This window comes from Coloeus monedula, assembly GCF_965178545.1.
Source record: "Coloeus monedula genome assembly, chromosome: 1".
Taxonomy (NCBI): Eukaryota; Metazoa; Chordata; class Aves; order Passeriformes; family Corvidae; genus Coloeus; species Coloeus monedula.
This window is the reverse complement of record NC_138781.1, coordinates 102,473,308-102,499,318: the sequence shown is the minus strand read 5'-3', so window position 1 is coordinate 102,499,318 and position 26,011 is coordinate 102,473,308. Positions and strand designations below refer to the sequence as shown.

General features: G+C 36.8%; 1 protein-coding gene across 1 annotated transcript in view; it reads left to right on the top strand.

Moving 5' to 3' along the window:
• Window positions 1-26,011, top strand: part of DOK6 (docking protein 6) — a gene marked incomplete at both ends in the record, with an annotated part of 249,450 nt that overhangs the window by 124,393 nt on the left and 99,046 nt on the right. Inside the window, one exon of the mRNA XM_082290095.1 lies at window positions 25,563-25,682. Within this exon, the coding sequence (XP_082146221.1) occupies window positions 25,563-25,682 (120 nt within the window). The remainder of the gene's footprint in view (window positions 1-25,562; window positions 25,683-26,011) is intronic.

Here is a 26,011-nt window from a genome sequence, read left to right as displayed (position 1 = left end):
TCATTTGCTAATGAAAACATTCTATAGATAAACAAATCAAAATCCTCCATATGCTTTTGTTATCACCTACCTGTTCCCCTCACTACCACCAGTGCTCCCAACATCTACACCAGCTGTAGAAATGTGTTCAATTCTGAAGCCCTATTGAAATATTTTGAAGAGCAAATCAATCTCATACATTACAGTTCCCTGAATAAAAGCATGGGATAACACGTCTTTAAAGAAGAATTATCCCTCTCCAGGAAGAAAGGGAAGCTTCTTGCTGTCACTATATCTGTTTCTGACATCTGCTCTAGTGGGCAGAAACTTGTGACTTTGGTGATTAGCAAGCAACATTTGTAAATTCTCTGTTACCATGAGAATTGTTTCAATGGAAGTAAACTAATGAGAAGTCAGGGCTGATTAAATAACATGAAAAGTAGTCTATAACTTAGTGAACCTATGACAGACTCTAAGGAGTGGGAATTCTTCTTCAAACTATGGGAAATTGCTGCTGCCCTAACAAGGAACATGCTATGGTCTCAATCTGACCCTTCCTGAAAATCATGTGAAAGTTATTGCCATTAAGGGAATTTTTGTGATTTTTCTTAAAATTGAGAACTATGAAATTCTGGGGGGTTTTTTCTGCACTCTGCAGTGTATAATCAAGAAAGTGGAGAAGGTCTTTTAGCTCTGGATTCCAGCTACTGGGTTTGACGTGCTGACTTTCCCTGATACCTTTACTTAAAATATTGTTGGGGTGGGTCTTGCTTGATTGGGGATTTTTGTTATTGTTGTTGCTTTTTTTATTCAGGTAGGTATGCTGTCACTTTTTTGTGTAGTTACAGACATGCTTGGATGCATGTATCTGTTAAGAAGCTCTTCTACCTGCATGCCTGATATCTGTAACGTGACTGTAAGACAAGTGTCTGAACTGAGACAGGTGTTCTGAAATGCCTTTTAAACTCTCACAAGTCTTGTAGATACGATGCAGTGAGAAATGGTGGCTGTGCAGGACCAGCAACAAAATGAAATTGGATGGCATGAGTACTGATTAAAGCTAGAAGTTTATGGTATTGTTTTGGAAGTTGCTAGCATGACGAGGCTTGTGCCTGAATAATAGCTAGCTTTCAAGGAATGTTGTTTCTGATTTGCACTAGTCAGGGACAGACCATATGGGGGCTTGATTTTTCCTTTAGTGATGACAGCAAAATACTAAAACACTAAAAATCCCTGGGCATTTTATGCTTAGTGGACCCTCCAGCACAGGTTTTTTTAAATCTATTTTGATTTCTAAATGACAGAATGTGATGAAAACTGATGAACTTTTAAACCTAGTGCTAAAAAAAATAAAAATGAGGGGGGTTGAAAATATTATGGAGACAGAGATAAGAGAGACAAATTAGAGCTGAGAGCTGATTTTGGTGATTCAAGAATAGAATGAGTTGTAACATAACAGGCAAAATCACAGAGAAATCTTAAAACTGCCACTGTTAAACAAATGCAGAAATCCCCCAGGCTACTGATATTTTTCTGGGTTCTCTTCACTACAGTGCCCCACTCTGTATAGAAGTAGATTAATTGAAGGGGTTTCTTTCTTTCCAGGCATGCATGAACTGCAGCCCTAGAGTCATTACAACCAAAAAATATCTTCATTATTTTTAAGAGGTTATACTTTGGCTTTCCCTTAAAATTTTCACTATTCAAGTCCTGGGGAAAATAGAATTGGGTTGTTGCAAAGTGTCTATCAGCTACTCTATTTGAATCTTCTGGTTTAGGGGTTTATCCATTCTTGTGGTTGTTTTGGCTCAACTCACCGTTTTTATTTCTTGAATGTCTTGCTTCTGTGATGGTTACCTTGATAAAACTCTTTTATACATCTGCAACATAAACTGGCTTTTTCTTCTGGGTTCTTGTGCTTTTGGCTTCTTTTGAGTGCAGTCAAACTGTGATAAGCAAGTCTTGTCATAACTCTCCAAAAAATAGTTTTACTTCGTTGAAATTGAAAGTCTGTTGGTGCCAAGTGGCAATGTGGTCAGCAATGTGGGTTTCTTTTTGGTTCATATGTATTTTTCTTTTTAAATCTGTTTTCACCATTTGTTGGTGTTGCTTTCTTTTCTTAAAAAAAAATGCAATGATGGTATCATTTGAAAAGGCACAAATTCATTTCATGTTTGTACTGAAAAGCTTTTGGGCTATTGGAAGATTACTACTGACCATGAGCTGGGCTTTTCACAAGCAAAACCACTATGTACTGAAAGAGTTTGGCAGATATCAGTGGAGTATTAGATGTAACTTATATTACTATATCCTTTGACAGTTAAGAAGCCTGGAGGTTTTGGATTAAAATTACAGTGAAACTTTGAGAAGAAGCATCAATGCTCATACTTGCTGTTATGACTAACAATACAAATGGCTACATAAGATTTAAAAATAAAGCTTAAAAATATTAGTATTGATATTTAAAAATAACCAGATTAAATTTTGCTTTTTGCTGTTATTTTTGTGACTTTGAAGCTCCAGGATCATGGAGGGGGTGAAAGTGAAGAACAGCTTCCTAAATGCTGTTTGGGCACTGGAAAGAAGAATACAAAGTTCACATTTTGGATGCAGAAAAATAAACTAAAGTACTTGAAACTGTTCTGTAACGTGGTATATTTCACTGTTAAGGTGTCAGGGATTGTTATATGAAAATTTATGACCCTGGCTTTTCTATTTTCTGTTTTGTTTAATTATACATAGAGAGAAAGGAACCTGCCCTCTCTATAAAACATATGGCTTATTGGAGATCAGATGCATGCTCTCACTTCCACATGTACCACATTGTCTGAGATCCAAAAAAGAGTGAAAAGACAGGCATTACATGAAGTTAAATATGTTGCTCTGCATTCTTCCATTCTCCCTTTTTTATCATAATATTTGAAACATTATCCACTTTTAGGGCAAAGTTCAGTCTGAGTCATGGTAATAAATGTTAAAATTTACTTAGAATGCATATTCTTTTTTTCTGGACAAATAGTTCCCTTTTCATTAATAATGAGTTTTAGTTTCTTCTTTTTTTTTTTTTTTTCCTTTTGGCTATAAATAGGCATCTCTGTTCTGACTTTAACATATATGAAGTAAAAGTATTTGGATTCTGCCTCTCATTGCTCTTGGTTGATGGTTGATCCTCATTTTTCTTGGTTATCTGTGTGAACTACAGTGTTACAATTTTCTGACACATACTGGTAATATGTATTACTGCCAAATGGAATGAATGCAGAAAATTATACTCAGTCTTCAGGATATAGCTATTGATGGAACAGGTTCTACACTGTTGCTTTCCATCCTTTTCAGTCACTTCTAGGTTATTAACTGACTGCAGACTTAGTTCTAAAATTAATTAACATTTTAAAAATATTCTGGGAAAACAAACTCTTTTTTTTTTTTTTTTTAGTAGAATACTAAATTTGAAAATAGTAGACACACAAAATGGTCACCATCTTTTCAGCACTTCTTCTAGGCAGGTCCCTGAGCTGGGAATGCTGCTGCATTCTCAGTTTAGAGGGCAAATGTGGGACAGGAAGGAAATAAGGTTAACTTCTAGCCTAGCAGGAGCATGCACAGGTGCTGTGACAAAATAAGTAGGAAAGCTTTAACATTTCTAATGCAGGAATTGGGAAAGGTAAACTTGCTCTAAGACTGCAATATGGGAAACCCTAAAGTTTAGACTTTGAAAGTCAAAACCTCTGGAGGTTGAAATTTGTTTTTGTTCCCTAAATGTTGATTATATAGTTGTGTAAATTGCAGAGGTGATAAGGATTCAATTCCCCTTGCTGTTCACATACTGTAAACTTGTTTGGAGACTCTTTAATAATGTCTAACATAGTGGATCTAGATATGTACTCTCCATGATATTTGGAAAGTTATGGCAGTCAGGCCAAGTCCTAGGTGACTGGAGGAAAAGAAACCTTGTATCTATCTTTTAAAAAAGTAGAAATGAGGACCCCAGTAACTACTGACCTGTCAGCCTCGATGTTTAAGATCCCTTCCAACCCAAGCCATTCTATGATCCTAACTAGAGAAGTATTACTCTTTTGTCCTGGACAAATATATTACAATGTAGACACTTAAGTGCTTTCCTTATCACAGTTTTACTTGAAGGAATTGAAATTTATGTGAAATATAAACTGTTCCCATGGGAACAAAAGCCAAAGAAGATTGCTAAGATAATGAGGAATTATCTGGTTTAGAGTGTATGCAGAACTTCTTGAGAATAAAAGATTAGAATAAAAAAAAATTCCTGCCTGCAGAAACTGAGCAAATTCAAAAGACAAAGAGAACTCCCCTAGAATTCAACATACAGTTGCCTTTCTGAGTAAGCATGGAGTGGAGTTGGGTTAGTGATGATGAAGTCTAGGATTTCAGGCATGTGAAGTTACAGAATTGTTTGTTGGACTTTAGTAGAAAGCATCTTAGTTGCTCATTTGTTGTTTTGGGTTTTGGTACTGTGGAGGGTTTTTTTGTAAGCTGTTAAAAGTCAATGAACTTTTTGGTATCTGCAAGCTCTATGTTTTATACTAGAACAAAGTATGTGTTACTGAGAAAACAGAAGCCCATAAAAATGCAGAGTAGCAACATGGTCTAACATTTGGCTAAAAAAAAAAAAAAGAAAAGGTTTTTTTTAGCCTCTGTTTACCTTAAACTGAAATCTGAAAATGCTAGTATGCTGTGCATCTGTGTACAACAAGATTTCTTTCTGATCTCATTTTGGGATTCTTAGTGGTTTTGATAAAAGTACTGGGCCATAAAAAGCTTCTAGTCCTATGAAACAAAGATACAGAGATCCTTTTGTATAACTCATACCATAAATTAAGTTAGAATATTTTTAATCCTATTGTAAATATGAAAGTCCAAATGTACTTCCTGTCTTGTAAACATCTTTTATTAGAAGGTAAAGCAATAAGACACTCCCTATTTTAACATGCCTTCATGCTATCTACACCTGGCTTTTAAAAATATTGGCCTGCTCTACACTGCCAGAAGGCATTCACATGCAATAATTAAAGGATTACAGAAAACCATCAGAGAATCTTGATGAGTTTTATGCATAACATTTCCTCATATTCTGAGTTGTAATTGGTAGTTTGCAGAAGAAGGACTGGGATAACTTCATTAACTGGATGATAAATGAGTGTGTCAAAGTCTGGAAAAAAATCTCAGGCAGAGGACTTTTCTCTGTATTAAACATTGACTATGGATATATGTGTGGATATAGAATCTACGTTTACTAAAATATCCATGTATGGAGTTGTAATATGGAGTCAGCTATGAAACAACACATTGTGCTTGAAAAGGATGAGGGTTACAAGCAAACTTAATGTCTTCATTTTAAAATTACTTTTTAAATATCTATGTTTCTAAACACTCTGGTGTTCGTAGAATAGACCACAATAAGTATTTGTTACTGTACACTTTAAGCAACTTTAATTTGTTACTTACGCTGTAAGCAAGGTAATTTCTTACTTTCTTTCCACAGTGTAAAGGGCTGTGGGATTTTCTAAAAGACTTTGTGCCATCATCTTTGTACTTAAGGTTGCTTTTTCCACATGCTGTTCAGGTTCTTAGGTATCTTACCCCTGATTTTATTATGTTGATCATAGAAGTGAATTCTTAACTTTTGCACACTTCCAAGGATGGTGATTCCACCATTTCCCTAGGCAGCCTATTTCAGTGCCTGACCGCCATTTCAGTGAAGAAATTTTTCCTAATATCTAATCTAAACCTCCCCTGGTGCAATTTGAGGCCATTTTCTGGTGGATTGTGTCTTGCCTCTTTAAGGTTTTTTTTAACAAAATTTAAAGAAACAAAACTGTATCAGGAGTTCTAAGGTTGAAAAGAGAATGGCATAGTATATATAGTTGAAACTAGAACAAAAGCCTGTCTTTTCCATGTTGGTTAGTCTGTGCCATGCATTATGCATGTGGTGTTCTTTAATTGAGTAATTTGTTATAAGAGCATCTGCTGTGGTAGGTACTTGGGAAAAAAAGTGAATGAGACTTAGTATTTTAAGAAGTTTTTTTGTAAACCCAGGAGAAATCGATTCATTTTCTTTCCTAGACTGATACTTTCTAGCACCCAGCACACAAAATGTAATAGTGTATATTGGTATAGTTTCAAATTTATAACTTCCTGTGTTCCAAAGACTGCAATTTAAAAATAGATTTATAAAATGTTCTTGTAAAAGGGAAATTCAAACAAGATGTTTTCCTTCAAAATTCAGGCAAGACTACAGAGCTTGATTATCACAGAGTAGTTATTCTTCCCAGTCTATAGGCTTCTGACCCCCCTCAACATGATACAGCTGCGCCTGATGCTGAAACTGTGGATTCTTCAGCAGCCTGCCAGGCAGTGAGATGGTTAGTTTCCTGACAGTGCATTTAGGTCTTGATGCATCTGAATTTACTCAGAAAAGTCTCAACCAGCTCTAGGAATAACACATTTTAGAGCAAATCATCACTTGTCTTGAGACTTATCCCTTAAAACTGTGCAGAAATGTTAGCACCTTGTTAAGGTGTGTCATCTGCAATGGGTTGTAGTTTTCATTGCCTGATGATGGGAAGAGTCAATAAAGAATTATTTTTTTGGTTATGTCTTCATGCCTAGGTAGTACCAGCCTTGGCTGCAAGCCAGCTCTAGCCTGCAAATAGTGCAGCTTTATGTTAGGATAGCATCATGTCTCTGCAAATTCCCCATGCTTCTCATCTGATTTGCAGTATAGCCAGTATAAAATCATGATCGCCTGCTCTTACTGGGAAACATGATAACAGACCTGCAAGGAGGCAGGGCATGTTCAGTGGCAATATCCAGGCTGTATCGTTAGGTAAAAGAAATCTGCACTACCTCTGTTTCCAATATTCATATCTAGAACACAGAGAACATGTGGTTTTGTTGTAGTGGGTTGACCTTGGCTGGCTGAGAGGTGCCCACTAACCTGCTCTCTCACTTCCCCTACCCTGCAGGACAGGAGGAGAAGAAACAATAAAAAGTTAATGAGTTAAGGTAAGTACAGGGAGTTGCTTGTGAAGTACCGAAACTGTCAAAACAGACTTGGGCTAACCAGCAGCAAAGTAGATAGTGAGAAGCAAAAAAAAAGAACTGAAAATACCTTTCTCCCACCTCTTCCTTCTTCACAGGCTCACCTTCACTCCCAGCTCTTCCCCTGAGCAGCACAGGAGGATGGGGAATGAAGGTTGTAGTCAATTCATAATATATTGTATCTGTTGCTCCTTCCTCATGTTTTTCCCCTGCTCCAGCATGTGGTTTTTCCCACTGTATACAGTCCTTCACAAATGTTTCCAAGGTGTGTCCTTCCCATAGGCTGCAGATTTTCATGAGCTGCTTCAGCACAGATCACTCCCACAGGGTGTGGTCCCTCAGGAACAGGCTGCTGCAGCATGGGTCCCCCCTGGGGTCACAAGTCCTGCCAGCAAACCTGCTCCTTCATGGGTTCCTCTCCATGGGCTACAGCTCCTGCCAAGAGCCTGCTCCTACACAGGTTGTACATAGGTTCTCCACAGGCTGCAGCTTTCTTAGGGCATGTGCCCCTGCTCTAGCATGGGGTTGTCCACAGGCTGCAGGTGGTTCTCTGCTCCATGGTGCTCCTCCATAGGCTGCAGGAGCACTAACTACACCACCATGGTGTTCACCCCAGTCTGTTCTGGCACCTGATGCACCTCCTCCCACTCCTTCTTTCACATTGGTGTCTGCAGGGCTGTTTCTCTCATGTTTTCCTTCCTATCATATATTACCATACCTTAAATGTCTTTTCACAGAGGCATTAGCAATATTGCTGATAGGCTCAGTTTTGGCTGGAAGCAAGCCTGCCTTGGAGATGGCTGGAACTCTCTCTGGTCAACATTAGGGCAGCTTCTGGTGTTTTCTTACAGAAACCACCTCTCCAACACACCTCACTACCAAAACCTTGCCATGAAAACCCAATACATATGTAAAGAAATGTAAACATATCAAGGAATTAACAAGTTTAAGATAATCCTATGTGATTGTGTATCACTTTGTTTCTCTTATTTTCTTTTTCTTTCTTTCTTTCTTTCTTACTTTCTTTCTTTCTTTTTCTTTCTTTCTTTCTTTCTCTTTCTTTCTTTCTCTTTCTTTCTTTCTTTCTTTCTTTCTTTCTTTCTTTCTTTCTTTCTTTCTTTCTTTCTTTCTGCCTTTCTTCTTTGTTTTTTTATCTTTGTCACTAGCAGTACTAAGGCTCTCAGGTTCTTAGCATATCTGTTTACTTTGGTTATCACCCACTCAAACTCCTAATCCTTTCAGTCTGCTCTTCTGGAAAATACTGGTATGGGACATTGCTGACTTGGTACTAATATGCCAATAGAGAAGTCCATAGGTAGTGAAATTCTAGACTGTTTCCTTTTTCCACATTTTTTTCCCACTTTAAAAATTTCTCTCAAAATAATAGAAGATATAATTACTTAACTCATACCTATTGTGTTTGGGCATATTTCTACTTCCTCCCCCTTTGGGATTAGTGTAATACTCCATTTGATATCCACAAGTTAACTAACACTGGAATGGAATCCAGGTATCAGCTGAGATAAAAAGGCTTCTGATCATCTACATGGAATATAGGTGAGATCTCCTGGGATTTGTGAATGTATATCACTGTTGGGGTCTCCCCCCCTCCTCCATGTGGTCCTGGGAGAGGGGCCCTGGGGGCACAGACACGGGGTTTCCATAGCCCCTGGTCAGCCTCATTCCCCATTGGTTGTTTTGTTTTCCCCTGTGCGGGCAAGGACCCTCGGGTCCTGTGATTGTGGCAGTCCCTCAGCAGAGCCCCAGCCATGCGGCTGGAGAAATAAACATCTCTGAAACACCTATCAAGAATTGGTCCATATATATTTCTTTCCACGGGCCTCCTTGTCTGATACACGTGTTGCAGTATCCCCACTGTAACAAATGGTGGATAATGCGAGCAGAACGATCCCCGATCCCTAAGGACTGACTGATTTGTGAATAAACTCCGGATTTCTCTTCTTGTTTTTGTTTTGCTGTTCCATCTCTAAACTATGGAGGAACCATGGAAAGACTCTTGGCTCTCAGAGCCACATATGGACATTTATCTTAAACTTGAAAAGATTCTTGAGCAACGATTTGTAAATTTTAGCTTAATTCAAGCTCAAAAGGAACTGAAACATTTCCTTTCATGGTTGTTTAAGAACTTTTTCTATGTTTCTTGGGATTTAATTCTTACCAAAGACTTTGAAAACCGTTTGGACACAGTTGATTTCTGAGTCAAAATATATGCCGATGGAAGAATATTTTCTTGAATATTATTTAATTATCAAGACTGTTGAACAATGTCAGCTGTGTCCTTGCGAAGTTAAAACTGCTTCAGGGACAGTGCGACCCAGGTCATGTGGACTGAGCGATCTGCGAGCAGCAGCGAGGCAGTTCCCACGTGCGGGCAGAGCCACGTGAGCTGCAGTGCTGGCAGCAGAGCCAGGTGTGGCGGGAGCAGCGCGACCCGGCGGTGCCCACCCGGCCCCGCACAGCGCGTGGTGGAGCGAGCCCCGGGAACGCCCGACCGAGAGGGGCGGCACATGGGTGGCGGCCGGTGGTGGTGGTGGTGGAGCGGAGCCGCACCCAGCCAAAACGCGCGCTGGAGCAGGGTGCAGGGGGGTCATCACTCAGGGGCCCGGCTGAGATGTGGGTGCGGCCCCAGGCAGCGGCAGCGAAGCTGAGAGCAGAGGCGGCGGCGTGCGGGGAGCTGAGCGGTATGGCCCAGCCCAGCTCGTGCAGCCCTGAATGCAACCCCGGGAAGAGCGCGCAGGCACGAGCAGCTCCGGCAGCCCCAGCAGCCCTGGCAGTTCCAACACGGGAGTGAGCAAAAGTGAAAGAGAAAGCAAAAACACAGTGAGACAGAAAACAGCAGCCACTCAGAAAAAGGAAAAAATCACCGTAGCTAAGGTTTTAGGAATAGTAAAATGGTGTAATGTTAAACAAAATTATAGTTTTATAACAAGATGTGACAACCAGCAAGACATACTCGTTCATAGAACTGCCATTAAAAATAACCCTGAAAAATGCATCCCAAGCTTAGGAGATTGAGAAATAGTAGAGTTCAAAATTGTGCAAGGTAGAAAAGGGTTACAAGCAGCAGAGGTCACTGGGCCTGATGGTGTTCCTGTAAAAGGCAGTATATATGCTAAAAATCATAGTCATGTTAGACAATATCTCCATTATAAGCCCCTCCTACAGTCTCCCTTTCCTAATCCCACCTTTCCCTTTTACTCTATATCCTAATACCGCCAGTGTATTCCCAATCCGTTTTTTCGTCCATGGTTTCCCTCACAAAACCATGCTTTTGCCAATTGTTTCCCCAAAAAATCCCTTTCCAATGCTGAGTGGGGGATGAAGAGGGGGCGGGAAGAAATTAACTATTGTGGTTTAGAGTTCTAACATGCACAAATGGAAGAAACCCTCTCCTGCCTCAGTTTCCCCAGAAGCATGCCTGGAGAGTCCTGTCTCCCTTTTATCAGCCTTAAGATGTTCCAGAGAATCTGTTTGGACATTTAAAGACTCAGGAGGGTGGCTTGTTTTGTTTTGAAACTGTCCTTATTGTCTCATGTTTATCCAGTTGTTTTCAATGTTAAGTTTTAAATCTCTTTTGTTAAAAATAAACGAGTGAAATGTTGGGGTCTCCCCCCCCCCGCCATGTGGCCCTGGCAGAGGGGCCCTGAGGGCACAGACACGGGGTTTCCCTGCCCCTGCTCAGCCTCGTTCCCATGGGTTGGTTTGTGTTCCCTGCGCGGGCAGAAGGACCCTCGGTCCGGTGACTGGAACAGTTCCTGGGCAGAGCCCCGGCCATGCGGCTGGAGAAATAAACATCTCTGAAACAGCTATCAAGAATCGGTTCATAGATATTTCTTTTCCACGGGCCTCATTGTCTGATACATGTGTTGCAGTATCCCCACTGTAACATATCACCCCATAAAATTAGATGATTTCTGCAGTTCCTGACCTCTCCTGAGAACAGCATACATTTAGTGACAGCCCAAAAATCATGACATTAATTTGTAGGTTGAATTTGGAGTATTGACAAATGATGTATGGTTGGCTGAGCCTGGGGAGAGTTCAATGAATATCATAATTTACTGCTCCAAACCTAAAACACACAATCTATTTTTCGTTCTCTGTCACTATTCAGCTTGCATTAAGTTTGGCTACTTATGGTGCGTAAGGTACACGGGACTGTTGGCAGGTTAACTGTTTCAAGTCTTTGAAACACTTTTGTCACTGAATGAAAGCAACCTGAGAAGAGTGGTGTGTGTAGAAGGGCACAGAAAGCTTTGTGTGCTACTGATGTGTGCTTGACCATGTATTCAGCATTGGATATTCTACTTCATGTAGAGTCTGGGCATGAAGATTTTGGGCAAATTTGTGCACATTCAAAAAAGTCAAAACCGTAACAAAACAAGCTAAAGGTAAGCATTTGGTGTGCAGTGTCCATCCATCTTCATAACATTTTAAGAGGTTGCTACAACCTCTAGTGGTATCAGCATTAGCACAGCCCCGTGGGCTGTTGAACAATCAGAGTGGCCGCTGCAGCCAGGGTGATCAGTAAAGCTTCTACATTTGCATTTCACTGCTGGCTAGTGCTGAGAACAAAAGCAATTTTAAGACTGAACCACGTGCTGGATTGCTGAAGCTATGTAGCGATAGGCAAAGACATGGTTTTATGTGACTCTTGACCACACATTCTTGTAAGATTTTTCTAGAGCTGTCCCAGTTCTTATACCTGCAGAGCAAAGCAGCTTAATGCATTGTCACAGCCCATTCAGCCTTTTTAATCTCTCTGCCAATATTTAAGGGGAAAACATATAGAAATGTGACTTACCTTTAAGAACATAAGTAAATAAATTTTAGGTAGAAATAACTCTGAATTTCAATAATTCAAATTATTCACTTTTCCAGTGTATTTAAAAAGACTACCACAGGTATGGTAGATATGCAGATGAATCACTAATACACCAATTAGCAGATATTCCAGTTACTGACTCATGTATTCCCAGACAGCTGAGATTCCTCTGTTTACAGTAATTGATAATCCTGGGTGTAAGTTCCAAACAAGTCAGCAATAAATTTCTCAGAGAGAAGTTAACCTTCTCCCTGGTAAATAAATAAAAATTATTTCCTGAATTAATTTTACTGTACGAATTTGGGATGTTCAGCCTTAAATTCTCCAGAGTTCTTATTTTTAATAGGGAAATTCAGTCTAAGGCCAGGAAGCAAATTGTGCTTCAGATGTCCAAAGAAGCTTAATTAAAAAATCCCAATTTATCAGTCATAATCATTGCTTAATGTAATTTTAAAACAGTGTGGTTTTAAAAAGTGCCCCAAAGTATACTGCTTTTCTTCAAATGCAGTATGACATTTATTGCAATTCAGTCTTCTCTATTGAAGATTGCAATGAAGGAGGAAAATATGAATGTATTTTCTGTAATTGTCATTCAAGTTCATTCATACAATGTTTTCATAACCTATGCAGATAAATTATCCTGTTTGCTCTAAAAAAGCTTTCTTTTTTTCCAATATCTTTCCTAAAGCATGGCTACTTTTAAAGTTTTGTTTTGAGCAATTTTAACTGCTTCAAACTGCTTCTAAATCTTCCTTGCAAAATCGCAGGTTAAAAGTGAAATTATTTAATGGAAAACAACCATAGAGAAGCTGTTGTTGCCTTTTAGCTTTTAGTCATTTAGTTAGCTCTTTTTCTCATTTTGTTTTCAAACTTATAAAATAGTGTATTAATGTGAAAATAAGGCAAGTAAGGTGTTAATGATGACAAATATATTAATTTTCCCCCTCCTGCTGAAACAGGTACAATTGGTGTAAAAATTTATATAAAAATAGAGAAAATGTATGTTCTTATTTGAGAACTTTTTTGCATTTTGCTTTAGATTCAGTTTTTATCAATTTGTAATTGTTCCAGAAGACAGAATAAACATCGTATTGGGTTTGAGTTTTGCAGGTATTTGGTGGATCAAACTTGCAGTGCTGTTTGATGGGTTTTGATGACCACCTGTTGTGACAGTTTCACTACATTCTTTCAAGCAGTTTTATAGCGTTGCTTTGTATTAGATGGAGTTCTTTTTTTCTTAATTCAAATTGACTGATCACTCTTCTCATACCATAGCGAAGTCAAAATCAACAATTCTGTTCACAAAAGCCATGCAAATACTTCCAAGTATATTAATGCGTTCATATAATGTTCTGGTATATGTTAGGTGTTTAAGATTGATATTAGTAAAAATTATATGATGTGTACTAGTCTTCTGCTGTCTTATGAAGATTAGAGCCTTACTTTGAAGTGAAATCTCCGTATTAACTGGAATTATGAGGAATCTTGTTCTGCTTCTAAAGGACAGAGCACTAGATCCATTTACTTTCAGGAAAGCTGTACTTTTTGAAAACGTGGGAGATTTCTTATTTAAAGAAAAAGGATCTGTATGTGGACTTAATTTTGCAATTAATTTTTTTAAAGCACAGCAACATAAAATTACTAGTAACTCTTGTGAGTCTATCATTTTATTGGGTAGCATTAAGGAGTGTTTAGCCTGCATTTTCATGATCATGTAAGACAAGATTGAAAAACTAATCTAAAGTTTCTTTTTTATGTTTAAGCCCAAGCTTTTCCTTAAAAATGTGTGTAGTTTTAAAGTTAAAATACATGCACAGTATTGCTGTTTTCCTAATAATGAAATAATATTAACTGGTCTATTATAAAGAATCATTGATTTGTAAACTAGACATATTTTAATATATTCCTGTGTTTAGGATAAAATCACAACCCTATTGGCTAGCAGAAAAATTAAGCAAACTTAAAATTAGTGAAGTGGAAAAGAGAACAAAGACCATTTCATCACATTCCAAGTAAGAACAATGGCTCACTAAAATAAATTATCTCTGTTTCATAAGCAGGAAGTACTTTATAAAGTGCCCCCCAAAGGTAGTTCTTTGGAGTGCTGTTGGAAAACAGCCAACTCCATTTCAGAATGGTACTAGATCAGTGACTGTGAATTTGGCTGTCTTTTTAGAACATTCTTCACTGGCCAAACCTCTCAGTAGTTTAGTATTTGGTTTCAGTTTCAAGGGAAAAAAATCAATCCTGTATCTGAAGTTTATACTCCATAAATAAAACATGAAGTCAATATTACATCTGTTACTGATAATTTTGAGTGGACCTAGAAATTGAAATAATCAAATCAGAGAATTTGCTGTGGACATATAAAATAAATATGACTAATAAATGTAAAATGAAAGAAAATTTGTGCTAATAGACAAGCCTCTAGATAATTAAGTTAACCTGTCTAAGAAAGATATGTGTTAGGTATGTTCCTATAAACATGAATCCAGTAAGAATGGCAAAATATCTTACTGTGTAGCTTCTGCTTTATATTTTAAACATCAGCAATATTATCATGGTAAGTTTGTTTGAATGTGTAAGGAGGTTAGCCTAAACCTCACTATAGCTTACAATCACCTTGCTGACAAAATAAGAAGGGAATTAAATAGACAAGCTGACATTTATCTCTGCTTTTCTCTCTAGTGATGGAAATGAATTAATGCAGGAAACTCAAAAAGCCAATGTAATTTCAAAATGTTCTGCTCAGTGACAGTATGAATCTTTTCCAAGTTTACTGCAATGTCCATGACATCTGTGTGATGCAGAAAGCAGTGCTCCCAGCATTTTTCACTAGATATAGCAGTACTCTCCTGCTAATAAATGCTGTCCTTGCTGCTGGTACTCATCAGCAATAAAGTAGAAATCAGCAATACTCAGATATGTGTGTAACCTCTACCTTATGTTTGTCTAACAATAATTCCAGTATGTGCTGAGTATAAATATTTTTCTTCTCACGTGGTATTTCATGTTGACAATCATACTTTTTTTTATGGGAAGAATTATTATTTCTGGGAAGTGTTTATTATTTGTCTACAGAAATATGATTTAGATGAAGATATAGTTTACTGTGGTTAAGAACCAACTGAAAAGAAACCCTAAAAATCATATGTGTCACTAACTAGTTCTTCAAATATAATGCCCTGCTATGCATTTCTTGGTGTCTGGAGATATCCTTGGGTTCATATTCTATCAATATGTATAATTTTAATTAAAATGTAGACATTGCTGTAATTAGAATTAGTATTGTAAGACAGCAATCGAAGGGGAAAAGACAATATCTTAATGTCTAAGGGCTTATTTTTAAAATCTGTGATCATAGTAGGAGAAATGTGAGGAGGAAGAAGTTGGAAGGAGAGCTGTGTGTTTCTGCATGTGATTATGTCAATTTACTTTATAGGCAGTTTTTAACTGCATGCCTGCTAAGTTAAAAAAATAGCGGTATCCCATGAATTTTGCGATTTTAAGTAATTTTATTTTTTTAAGGTTGTCACAGCTATAATTTTAATCTGCTTTGTGAATCAAATAGCTGACAGCATGTAAAAAATTGTATGTTTGCTGATGAAGGCCATTATGAATTCTGAGGGGTATTATGAATGCTTTCTTTAATGGAAGTCATGATGAAAAACTACAAATTTATAACTCTAAGTAGCGTATTTGTAAAAATCTTCATTCAGATTTGCGAGTTTGTATTTATAAGCATTATACATGTATTTGTTGATATAAACTTTGGGCTTCATGAGGGATCAAATCAAGGGAGTAAATGAAGTTGTCAATTTTTTCTGATATAAAAAGAAAAGATTTCTCTTTCTAGCTTAGTAAAGCATTACTTCTCAAAAATGTCACTGTCATTTGTATAACAAGTTTTTTTCATTCATGCTTCAATCTATTATATTGCACTACTAGTTTTGGGTGTGGAAACTGATTCCTTAATTATATAAGTTACTGTAATTCTATGCAAAGGCATATGTTAGGGTTTATTACGAAAATGTAAAGAATAATAATTGTCTGCCTACCCTTATCCGATTCTGGGGAAAAAAAAAGACAGAATTATGTGTATAGTTGCTTTTTATTACTTGCTCATTATTATGACCTCATTGTAACACCGTGATCCAGGAAAAAAACCCTACTGTCATACTCATTTGTTCATGACTAAGTTAATAAACCCCTGCTTACCCTCACTTATCACAAAATCAAGAGGGGCTTTTTTGCATTTTTTTAAGGCAGTGGAACTTAGGAGGAGGCCACTCCAAGCAGAAGGAAGAGCAACATTCAAGTCAGCCATTTTCTCACTTAAAATCTTTGATGCAGAAAATAGGAAAAGCATATGGCAGCATAAGAATTGTACTTTTGCCCATTAGTTGAGTGTGCTGATGGTGCTGAATAACTCCTTTTTAAATGACAGTGATCAATTTTCTCATCCCTACTGTTAAAAACTAATTTCTCTGTAGAATTGGTTTTCTAGATTGCTTTCTCCACTAAAAGTTATCAGCCATGGATTTGAATTTAGCTTAAGTTGTGAGAAATTGGGATCTTTTTCATGGAGTCTCGGTAGGGAACAGAGAAGACCAGTCTTTGTCAGTGTATGACTTCAAATCCTCCATAAGGAAAGGATATTCATCCCCTCCCCTCCAGTTCGGTGTGTGCCTAAAATTCACTTCACTAGTAAGCTATTAGTGGGCAATTCATCACTAGTGTGCATTAATTACAGCTACAGCTTCTGTAGACACTGCTTCTCACTGTAGTCAGCACCTCTGATTTACAGACCTAAATCCTAATCTTTTGCTGCAGTTCTTACTTTATATGGTTCAAAATATTAAATTTAAACATTCCTTAATCTTTCACGGTGAGTTGTTTACCCTTAAATAAAGATGTAAGATTTGAAATAAAACTTTTGTCAGTGAGTTTCCAGTCATTTCAGCAGAGCTCTTGAAGTTTCCAATATATAATCTTGGTATGTTCTGTAAGACTGCATTCATCAAGACTTATTGTCTTGGAAGAAAATGACACAATTGAAGATGTATCTATTTACTGTTTTCCTGGTTCAACAAAGGACATAGTTTTACTGGTATGAATCTTGGAAGTCTACTGAATTAAAAAATAAAAAGAAAAATTGTCCTATTAACTTAATGAAAGTATGGATTATGAGTTTCAGCTTCAAGCAACTGTATCTTTTCAGGCAGTCTTATGTGTCTCTTACTTACTGATCATGATGTAGAGATCTGAATGGTGTATAGTAAAACCCAGGAATCTAAAATTTCATATTTTAGATACAATTTTTTTTAGTAGACTGTTATTTACAGGAGGTTTTTCCTGATTGGAAAGCATCTATTTTCATAGACATTGAAAGAATGTCTCTTTTCATAAAATATTTTCTAATTTAAATAATGTTTACATGTATCAAATGTAAAAATCCACTCTATACTGGGAATAAAAGTTACAAGTTTAAAATGAAAGTAAGAAATTGATAATGAAAATGTAATCCCCTTTGGGTTTAAATTATGTAGATGTGAAAGACTTTCCTAATTATGTTTCCTTAGATACTAACTCCAGACTATGAACTTCTAAGATTTATTTCTTCGCAGTAGCACCCCGTTTAAAACCCCCAAGAATAAAGTGGAAGACACAGAGACATTTCTGGCTAATACTTTGTTCTGCCTCAGAGTAAAGTTTTATGCAACTGAGAATCAAGTAGAACACATACTGCATTACAGATGATTTCAGTCAGAAGTTCTCTGTAATTGCTTTGAATGGGTTTCTTTACACTTCCAATGCCATAAAAACCTTCTTAGCTCTCATGGTAACAAGGACTCACATCTTAAACACAACTTATAGAGTTTGGGGGAAAATTTTGCATTTAGTGGACAGTGGAAACACAGAAAGAAAAAAATGTGTTCTTTCAGGAGGTTTGTTGTTATGAAAGTCATGTATAGTACCATGCAGGAAAGTTTCCTAGCCCTTTTACATCAGAAGAGGGCAACACTAACACTGCTCTCTGTGCTCAGCCAAAATGGCACAACCTTTAATAAATCTCAAGTATTCATAGCTTGAAGCCTTGCTTTAGTTAGGCATGTTTAGCAAAAGAAAAGAAGAAAGGGAGATTGCAAAGACATCCTAGTGTGGTAGTTATTGCCTGCTCCTACTGATTTAATGCAGAAGATACTCAGATGGCTGGAGTGAAAGTCATGATCAAAGGCATAAGGGCAATGAAGCATATACTGGCAATGGTATGCATTTTTTCTTCCATGTATTGAAACTACTCCTTTTCACCTTGATTTTGTAAAGGAAACTAATACTTTTAAAATTATTTATCTTATCTAACAATATTTCTGATCTTCAAGTGACAAGCTTTGTCAATACTTCAAAGACTGAATATTTAACAAATTAAAAAAGAAAAGTGAAATGAACCCTAGGATTTGTAGCAGTTTATTTGGGTATTGGGTTCTCTTACTAGATCATAACTTAAACGCTTGAAAATGGAAAGGAGGCATACTTTACATTTGCACAGAAGGTATTAAATTTCCCATGCATTTGAAAAACAGCACTATAACATTCCCAAGAGGAATAAAAATATAGTGGGAGTAGACTAAATCTGAAATACTACAAATTTTTAATATATAAAAATGCTATTGCTGACTGCCAGTCATGGGGTAGCAGCAAAAGCTGATGTGATAGCACCTTCTGTGTGTTATGTTCCTGGTGACAGACCTTTTTTGGACACTTGACTGATGGTGTTTATGTCATTCCCACTACAGACATGCTGCCTGAGGTTATTTTACTTTCATGCCATTGCAATTTAACGTTAATAACTGTTGAAACAGGTATGAATTGACAGTCCTGGGGGACTGTATAATTCTCACGTCAGATTCTTGTTACTGGCCCATTAGTTTCAGACAAAATGTAAATGTTTCTTCTATGTTTAGGCAGTTTTTCATAATTCTTACTTTTCAATTTTAAGAAAGTTTTAATTGAGAGTGAAATTTTGCTAGGCATATTTTTGGGTAATGATGTCAGCTCACTGTTGATCTGTTGGACATATTAAGACTTGGTAAACATTTGTGGTGTAATGAGAGGCACTAGTCCGCAGCCTGAAGTAGAATACCTAATTTTAAAGAATACCTATAAATCTACCCTCAATAACTAATTTATACACTAAGTCGCATTTTCCTCCTGGAATGGCATCGTTCATTTCTGTAGGACTAATCACAGACTAAGGTGATATACACTTCTTTTTAATAGCAGAAATTGCCATTGTCATAAAGAAAAAAAAGGAAGACAAAAGTCCTGTAGTTACATTAGCAATGGTATCGAGCAAAGGAAATTACTTCCTTGTAGGCTATTTTTCTTCATTTTCCCATACACTCTCCATTTTTCAAGCAAGTCATCTTGAGTTCTGTTTCTGTATGAAAACGACATTCTCAAGCAGCATTGCATATGAGGAACTTTGCTTCTTGTTGTTTTAATGGGCAAGAGTTTAATGGACAGTAACATCAGTATGATAAATCTTTTAAAATACTTGTCTTCAAAATGATTGACTTAACATTGTACACGTTTATATTATAGACGGGACAATAGACAGACTAGTAGCTGAGTGCTGGTTATTCAAGCTGAAACTTTTCATCAGACCTGCAGAAACAAATGGGGTATTTTCAGGAAAATGTCAGCTTTGATGTATCTCAATAAATACAGACATATACAGCTGGCTGTTTGCAAGCACAGATACATAATCAAATTAATTATCAGAACCCTGTTCTTGATAAATCTTGCATCTGCAGATAAGTGTGGCAGAAATAACAGTTTTAAATGCTAATAAATGTCCTTTGGTAATTATTGTAGTTAACTGTACTCTCCTTATGCCAACTCAAATTTAAAATAGCAAATAATGGGGAAATGGAAGTTTCTTTTTGTATATTGTTTTTGTATAATACTTAGACCACATCTTCCGTCACTTAAAAAAAAAGTGCATTAGCAAAATATGCTAACAGATAAAGTTACAGAGTATGTGTTCATATTCTGTAATTTTCATTTATCTTGATTGCTGCATTATTCAGTATTTCTTTAAGCAAAAAAAAAAAAAAAACATTATGCCAAATGAAAGGCGTGTATGTCGTTAAACTGATGGTATAGTCAAAAATATGCATCAACTTTAATAGCTGGAATTAGTTCCAAAGTAAAAGTCTTATGGTATTAAAAAGTGGCAATGGTTAGATTTTGAGGAACTTGACTCACCAACAGTTTTTGCAAAGAATATTTTCAGGTTTTCTTTAACATGTTTTGTCACTGCTTGAACGAGCAGTATTTTCAGTAAATTAATATGATTTGACAGTATATGTAGTTTTCCTTCATGACTTTCCTTTGCCTTTTGGTTCAATGACTTACACTTAAGTGATAACAGAACACTTCACTCCAGGTGAAATATTCAAAAATCACAGTTCAAGAAAAATATACTAGAAAGTTTCCTTAGAAGTAGTATTATTTGAGACAAAAGCAAAAATTATATATGTGAGTCCCATATATCATAAAATACCTTCAAATATAGTTGGTCAATAAAAGAATAATTTTAATAAACCAGTTGCTGTCAGAGTTGCAGCCTATCATCTCTGTTACTTTCTATTTGAAAGCAAGTTTTAGTCTACATTTTCTGTTCTTTTGCTATAAATAGAACGTATGTCCCCTTCATTGCTTCCTAGCTATCACTTAATAAAAACTTGCCAAATTCATGCGTAGACATTGTTAATCAGTAATACATTATTACAAAAAATAAGCACGATCCCTCTTTTCCTCTGAGCAAAAATATGAAGTAGCCACATTGCTTTTGATTTGTATCTGTGTTTGTGTGTGATGTGCTCTAGTAGAAGTGCCCAAAGTAACAGAGAAATGGTTAGATAACATTTTAAATATTTCTTAAATAAAATTATTTTCAAATCATCAAAGGATGATATATATCCTGATAAAGGATAGATGGTTTTAAGGTATTATTGATTTTGATAAGAAATTACATGCCTGCAGGCAATAGTGTTATTTGCTAGTGAAAAAAAAATGTTAAGTTGCTTCATATATTTTACATGGTGCAGTATAATAGCACATAAATCCTGTGTGAATTCTATAATATTTTTTCTTATTAGCTTCTAATTAAGCCTCAGTGAATTTTAGAAGAGATAAATTGGCACATTTTTCAGTATCATCTTTCTTTCTTGGTAGAGAATATAAGGTCTAAATCCTACTAATCTGAGCAGGAAAGATCCTCCAGTTTCATTCAGAATAACAATATTTAGTTGTATTTGTACCTCTTATAGATGTCATTTAGAAGGAAGAAGAGCTAAACAATTTGTACAGCAAATACATTAAAATGTTTCAGAAATGAAGAAACTAACATTTGAGGTTTATACAGTTTGACATCAGGTAAAACACAAAGCGAGGTTTTTCGATTCGCACAAGGATGATGTTTGTTATCCCCCTCTAATATGGTACACATGCTATTTCCAACTTAAATTCTTGATCTTATCACTTTGTGTGGGCTGCATGAGAAGGAGAAGAGGCCTGTCTTTAGGAGGTGCATATAAATTGAGCCCTTTGTTTACAAATTCAATAAATTACTGCTCATTGCTCCTGGAAAGGAGGGAACTGGACTGAGCAGGAGGGGTCAGCACTTTGGGGCTTTATCTCAGCCTAGAGGCATCCAACTGTACTGGCAACTTGTGGTGGTGGGAGATGGAAGGCTACTATAGGATTGTGCCATGTGAACACAGAAGGAAAATGTGAAAGAACATGAGGTTAGCAGGATTCAGAAGGTGTTTGGTTAAGTCCACACACAAAATGCTTCCTAAGTTAGGAGTCTGAAAACAATCCCTCCTCTAGCCTTAGAGATCTAGAGGATCTTGAGGCCAGATAGAAAGAGATCTGTATGATTTCTAAGGACAGTGAATTGAAACGTGTCCATATATCTGTTTCATTGCCCCTCACTCCCTCTCTGTAGATTATGTTTATATTTTAAACTATAAGAAGCAGAACACTTTTGCTATGACAAATTCCTATCTCTAACACAATTTTCCAATATTGTTCTGCCATTATTGTATCAACAAACACATTTATTACCCTGCAGTATCACCTGTTTCCAAGATAGTGGTCAGACTAGGTACAGCCCCAGTGTAATCACCTGAGAACTGAAGTAGAAATGACATATAACCTCAGGCATGACCTAAAACTGAGATCAGCTGCAAAAAAAATATTGCCAATAACAAGTTGAATAACAAGTTTACTAATTTGTTCCTGGTAATATTTCTTATGCAATAAACAGTGCCTATCTAAGTTCTCCCATTTCTTTGCATTTTATCTCACCTCATGAAATTTGTATAGAAGCATTTTATAATTGAATAAAACTAAAAATGCAAGTATTTTGATTTTATTTATAGCTGTGATGACATGCTTTACAATATATCATTCAGTCCAGGAATTCAGTTATCTTAAAAGGAAAATAAATTTTTCAATGACAAGTACCAGTTATGACTAAAAACTCTGCATTTACTACCAATAAATCTAATCTAGATGCATTAAAGAGAACAATTTCGCTGACACTTTTTTATTACTTGGTTCCACTGTAATATTTCATCTGTTTCAGTATATGCATGTAATCAAAATAAAGAAGTAACTGAGATATCTCTGTTTTCTGATGTGGTACCTGTCATTCTTAAAGATTGCTGCCATGACACATTTATGTACTATAAATTATAATACATAATTTTTTAATCGTAAATAATATTGAATTTGTTACCCAGAAACACAAGACATTCTGTAGGCATTTTACAAAAGAATGACAGATTGCTTTATTGATGCACATGGTGAAAGGAAAATCAAGGCTTTGATTTTGAAAAGTAATTCACCTGCTTCTAAAAAAAAAAGTTTCACATGTCCATCAAGGAAAAGGTTGAAGGCAATTCCCTGCAAGTAAGCAATAGCTATCAGAATGCATTAGGCAGGACTAACTCTCACACTACTTTGATACCCTTGACCTTCCAGACACATTTGTAGATAATGTTGATTCTTCCAACAGCAGACACAAATCCTCACAGTTCTGTGGGAAGGTATTTCAGTTCTGCATTGAAACTATATTTCCCATAGCATTAAGTCAATCATTTTTGTAAGATAGAAATTTTGAGTTATACAGCAGTACAATGCATGCTATAGCCTACACTTTGCAAAATATAGCCATGATCTTATAATGCTCATACTAAGATAAGTTTCTTCTGTACAGCAGTTGGAGAATGGTCTGATCTGGGCCTAATCATCAGTGTCTGGCAGCAATAAGGCAGCGGCTTAAATTAAACTGCCAGCTGAACACTCTTGAGGGGGGGTTTCTGGATCCAAACTTTAAAGGTCTAGATGTTCCTGTAAAAGAGAAAGGCAGGTGGATTGAGGAGACAAAACAAAGACACATAGAAGAAACACCTTCCCAGAATGCTTGATTTGTTTGTTTGTTTCCAAAAACAACTACTGGAAATTTGGTGTGAGTATACATATAAGTTGAATTTGTTGCTTTTACATGAGTCCTCTTTAGAATATATGTTGATGTTAAGCTGGATTTATGGAATTACCAGTGTGTTTCACTTTCTCCTTGGATATTTGTAATATTAGAAGGGTTAGGTTAGTGTTTGTTTACTGTCATCTCATTCTATGTTTTCAGTACATGCCCTTCCAGTCTGGGTGGAGGCACAATGAAAAAAAATAATAAAATGCATATTTTGTAAAATACATAAAATATTATATCCTGGCCACACTCCAGGAATCAATGCAGGCTTTATATAGAGCTATGCATTCTGTCAACATATATATTGTTCTGTGACACAGTTTAGGCAGAAAAGAAGCAAAAGGAAGGAAACGTGGTAGCACTTGCCTAGATTTGCATTCCCACCTTTGTGCTACCAGCTTTCCCCATTAATTGCCGTGTCCTTATCTGTAACTGGAAGCAGATGTTGGGCAACTCAGGGGCACCTCAATTCTCTTATCTGTGTGCTGGTGCCCTGCTCCCTCTCCCCATCCACATGCTGCCAGAATAGGGCAGCATGTCTTGGGGTCCAGTTCTATCATCTGTCTCCCTGGCATGAAACCCTCTCCATGGCAAAGTGGGATTTATAAGGCATGGCTTTGGTTCAAAAGACTTCAAAAGTATCCAAGGAAATGGCAAAGGCTGAAGGAGAGGAAGGGAAAATATACAGGAAATTTCTTCATGTAAGAGTAGAATAATTTTGGAGGTAGGCGTTTAACAAATTTGGTATGTATCTGTTCCTGCTTTATTCAAGATGCTGAACAAAGGAAGGTATCCAAAGGTTCTTGGAGACCTGGAATTGCATGCCTGTCTCCCTTTGTTGTCCAGCAAATGTTTTTGTGAGATCTGCGCCTAACCAGGCAAGAATTTGAGGACTGTAGCAATTAGGCTTAGAAGAGTTTTTCTCAGATAAAAAAATTTCACTAATTTAAATAATTCATCATCACTAAATGCTTTGGGGCTGGCATGTGGTATTTTTCTCTCTCCAAATTTTAGCACTACATTGGAGAGATTGTCACAGAATTATTTTCCTGATATCCCAAAAAAAGGACTGAAAAAACTGGCAGTTTATTGCAAACATTTCTAAATTACTGGAGTCATTCACTGTTAAAGATGATCAGATAGAGGCTGAATGTGACCATGGATGCTCACTGAGTGCCTGGTGTTCAGCCTGCTCTCCAGGAAGTTTCCCTTAGGTGAAGTCTTTCCTGTAAATAAGAGACAGTCAGGGTAGTCATGCAATTTTTCTTAGTTGTAGTTTCACACTGTGTTAGCTCCAACTTGAGATGATGCTTGTTTGACCAATGCCATGGATTTCGTGATGTTAAGTTTGAGAAGTGGACAGGATGAGGCTGAAGTTGAAAGGGAGGATGTTGTGGTATGTGTAGGCCTTGTGGAATTCACATTTTGATGGACTGGCAGATAGGGAGTTCTCATATTGCATCAATGCGATGCAATGGAGGACTCAGAAAGGACTGGGAGGTTTTAAGTCTTCATATAAATGTTTCAACTAATGCCCAAATTGCCCCAAGACCAAAAGAAGGTGAACAGAGCTGAAGAAATTAATTATTCAGACTAGTTTGACAGGCATGGTCTTTCACTACAACAGAGAGGGAAGTTTGGCATTTGAAGATGATTTTACTACTGTTTTTCCTTTGCTCTGAGAAAAATGCTCTAGCACCTTTCAAAACAGAAAATACCTTAAGAGTTCAGACTTGCCTAAAAAGCAGTAAAGAATATTTCAGCTACTATATATAAAGTTTTTCTAAATTGCATTTTTTCTTTCAAGAAGACCTACCAGAAGTATACTGCCTTAAAAATTCCTTATTCCTCTTCTTTGTTAACTCCACCTCCTATCCTCAAATTTGAGGATAGAAGATGCAGTCCTAATAGTTTAAACCCTTTTTAAAAGTTCATAAATTGAGGCAATGAAATTAGTGTGGGACTTTATGCTAATAACTCATGTTTCAACAGAAGTATATTGTGATAAACCTTGTCAGTAGGAAAGTATTGATTTAACTTCACACTTTTTTTTGTAAGATGTCAACATGAATGGTTTTTTTTCTGTTTTCTCAGAACTAGAGGCAGAGGAGTGGTGCAAACATCTTTGCATGGAGTGTCTAGGGGCCAGACTCAATGATATAAGTCTTGGGGAACCAGATTTGCTTGCTGCTGGAGTCCAGAGAGAACAAAATGGTAAGTAACTTTTTATTTGCTCCTAGATCAGTTCTTAGGTGATGTCCCATGTCATCTTTGCTTGTGCCTGTTGTTGCGAGGACTTTTGCTAGTAGCTGGAAGTGTATCATTAGAAACTAAACATTTGGATGTGCTTTTGAAGCTCAAGCCTATTTTTTTTTACAAATAAAGATGATTAAATTCCATGCCAAATAACACATATAGAGTGACTTTGTGTCTTCATTGTGTTCAGATTTCCCTGTCATGGGAAATGATGGCCATGACCCTTCTGTTTCTGGAAATGATGGCTTCTGTGCAGAGGAATAAAGCAGCAGCTGTTGTTTTGCAGT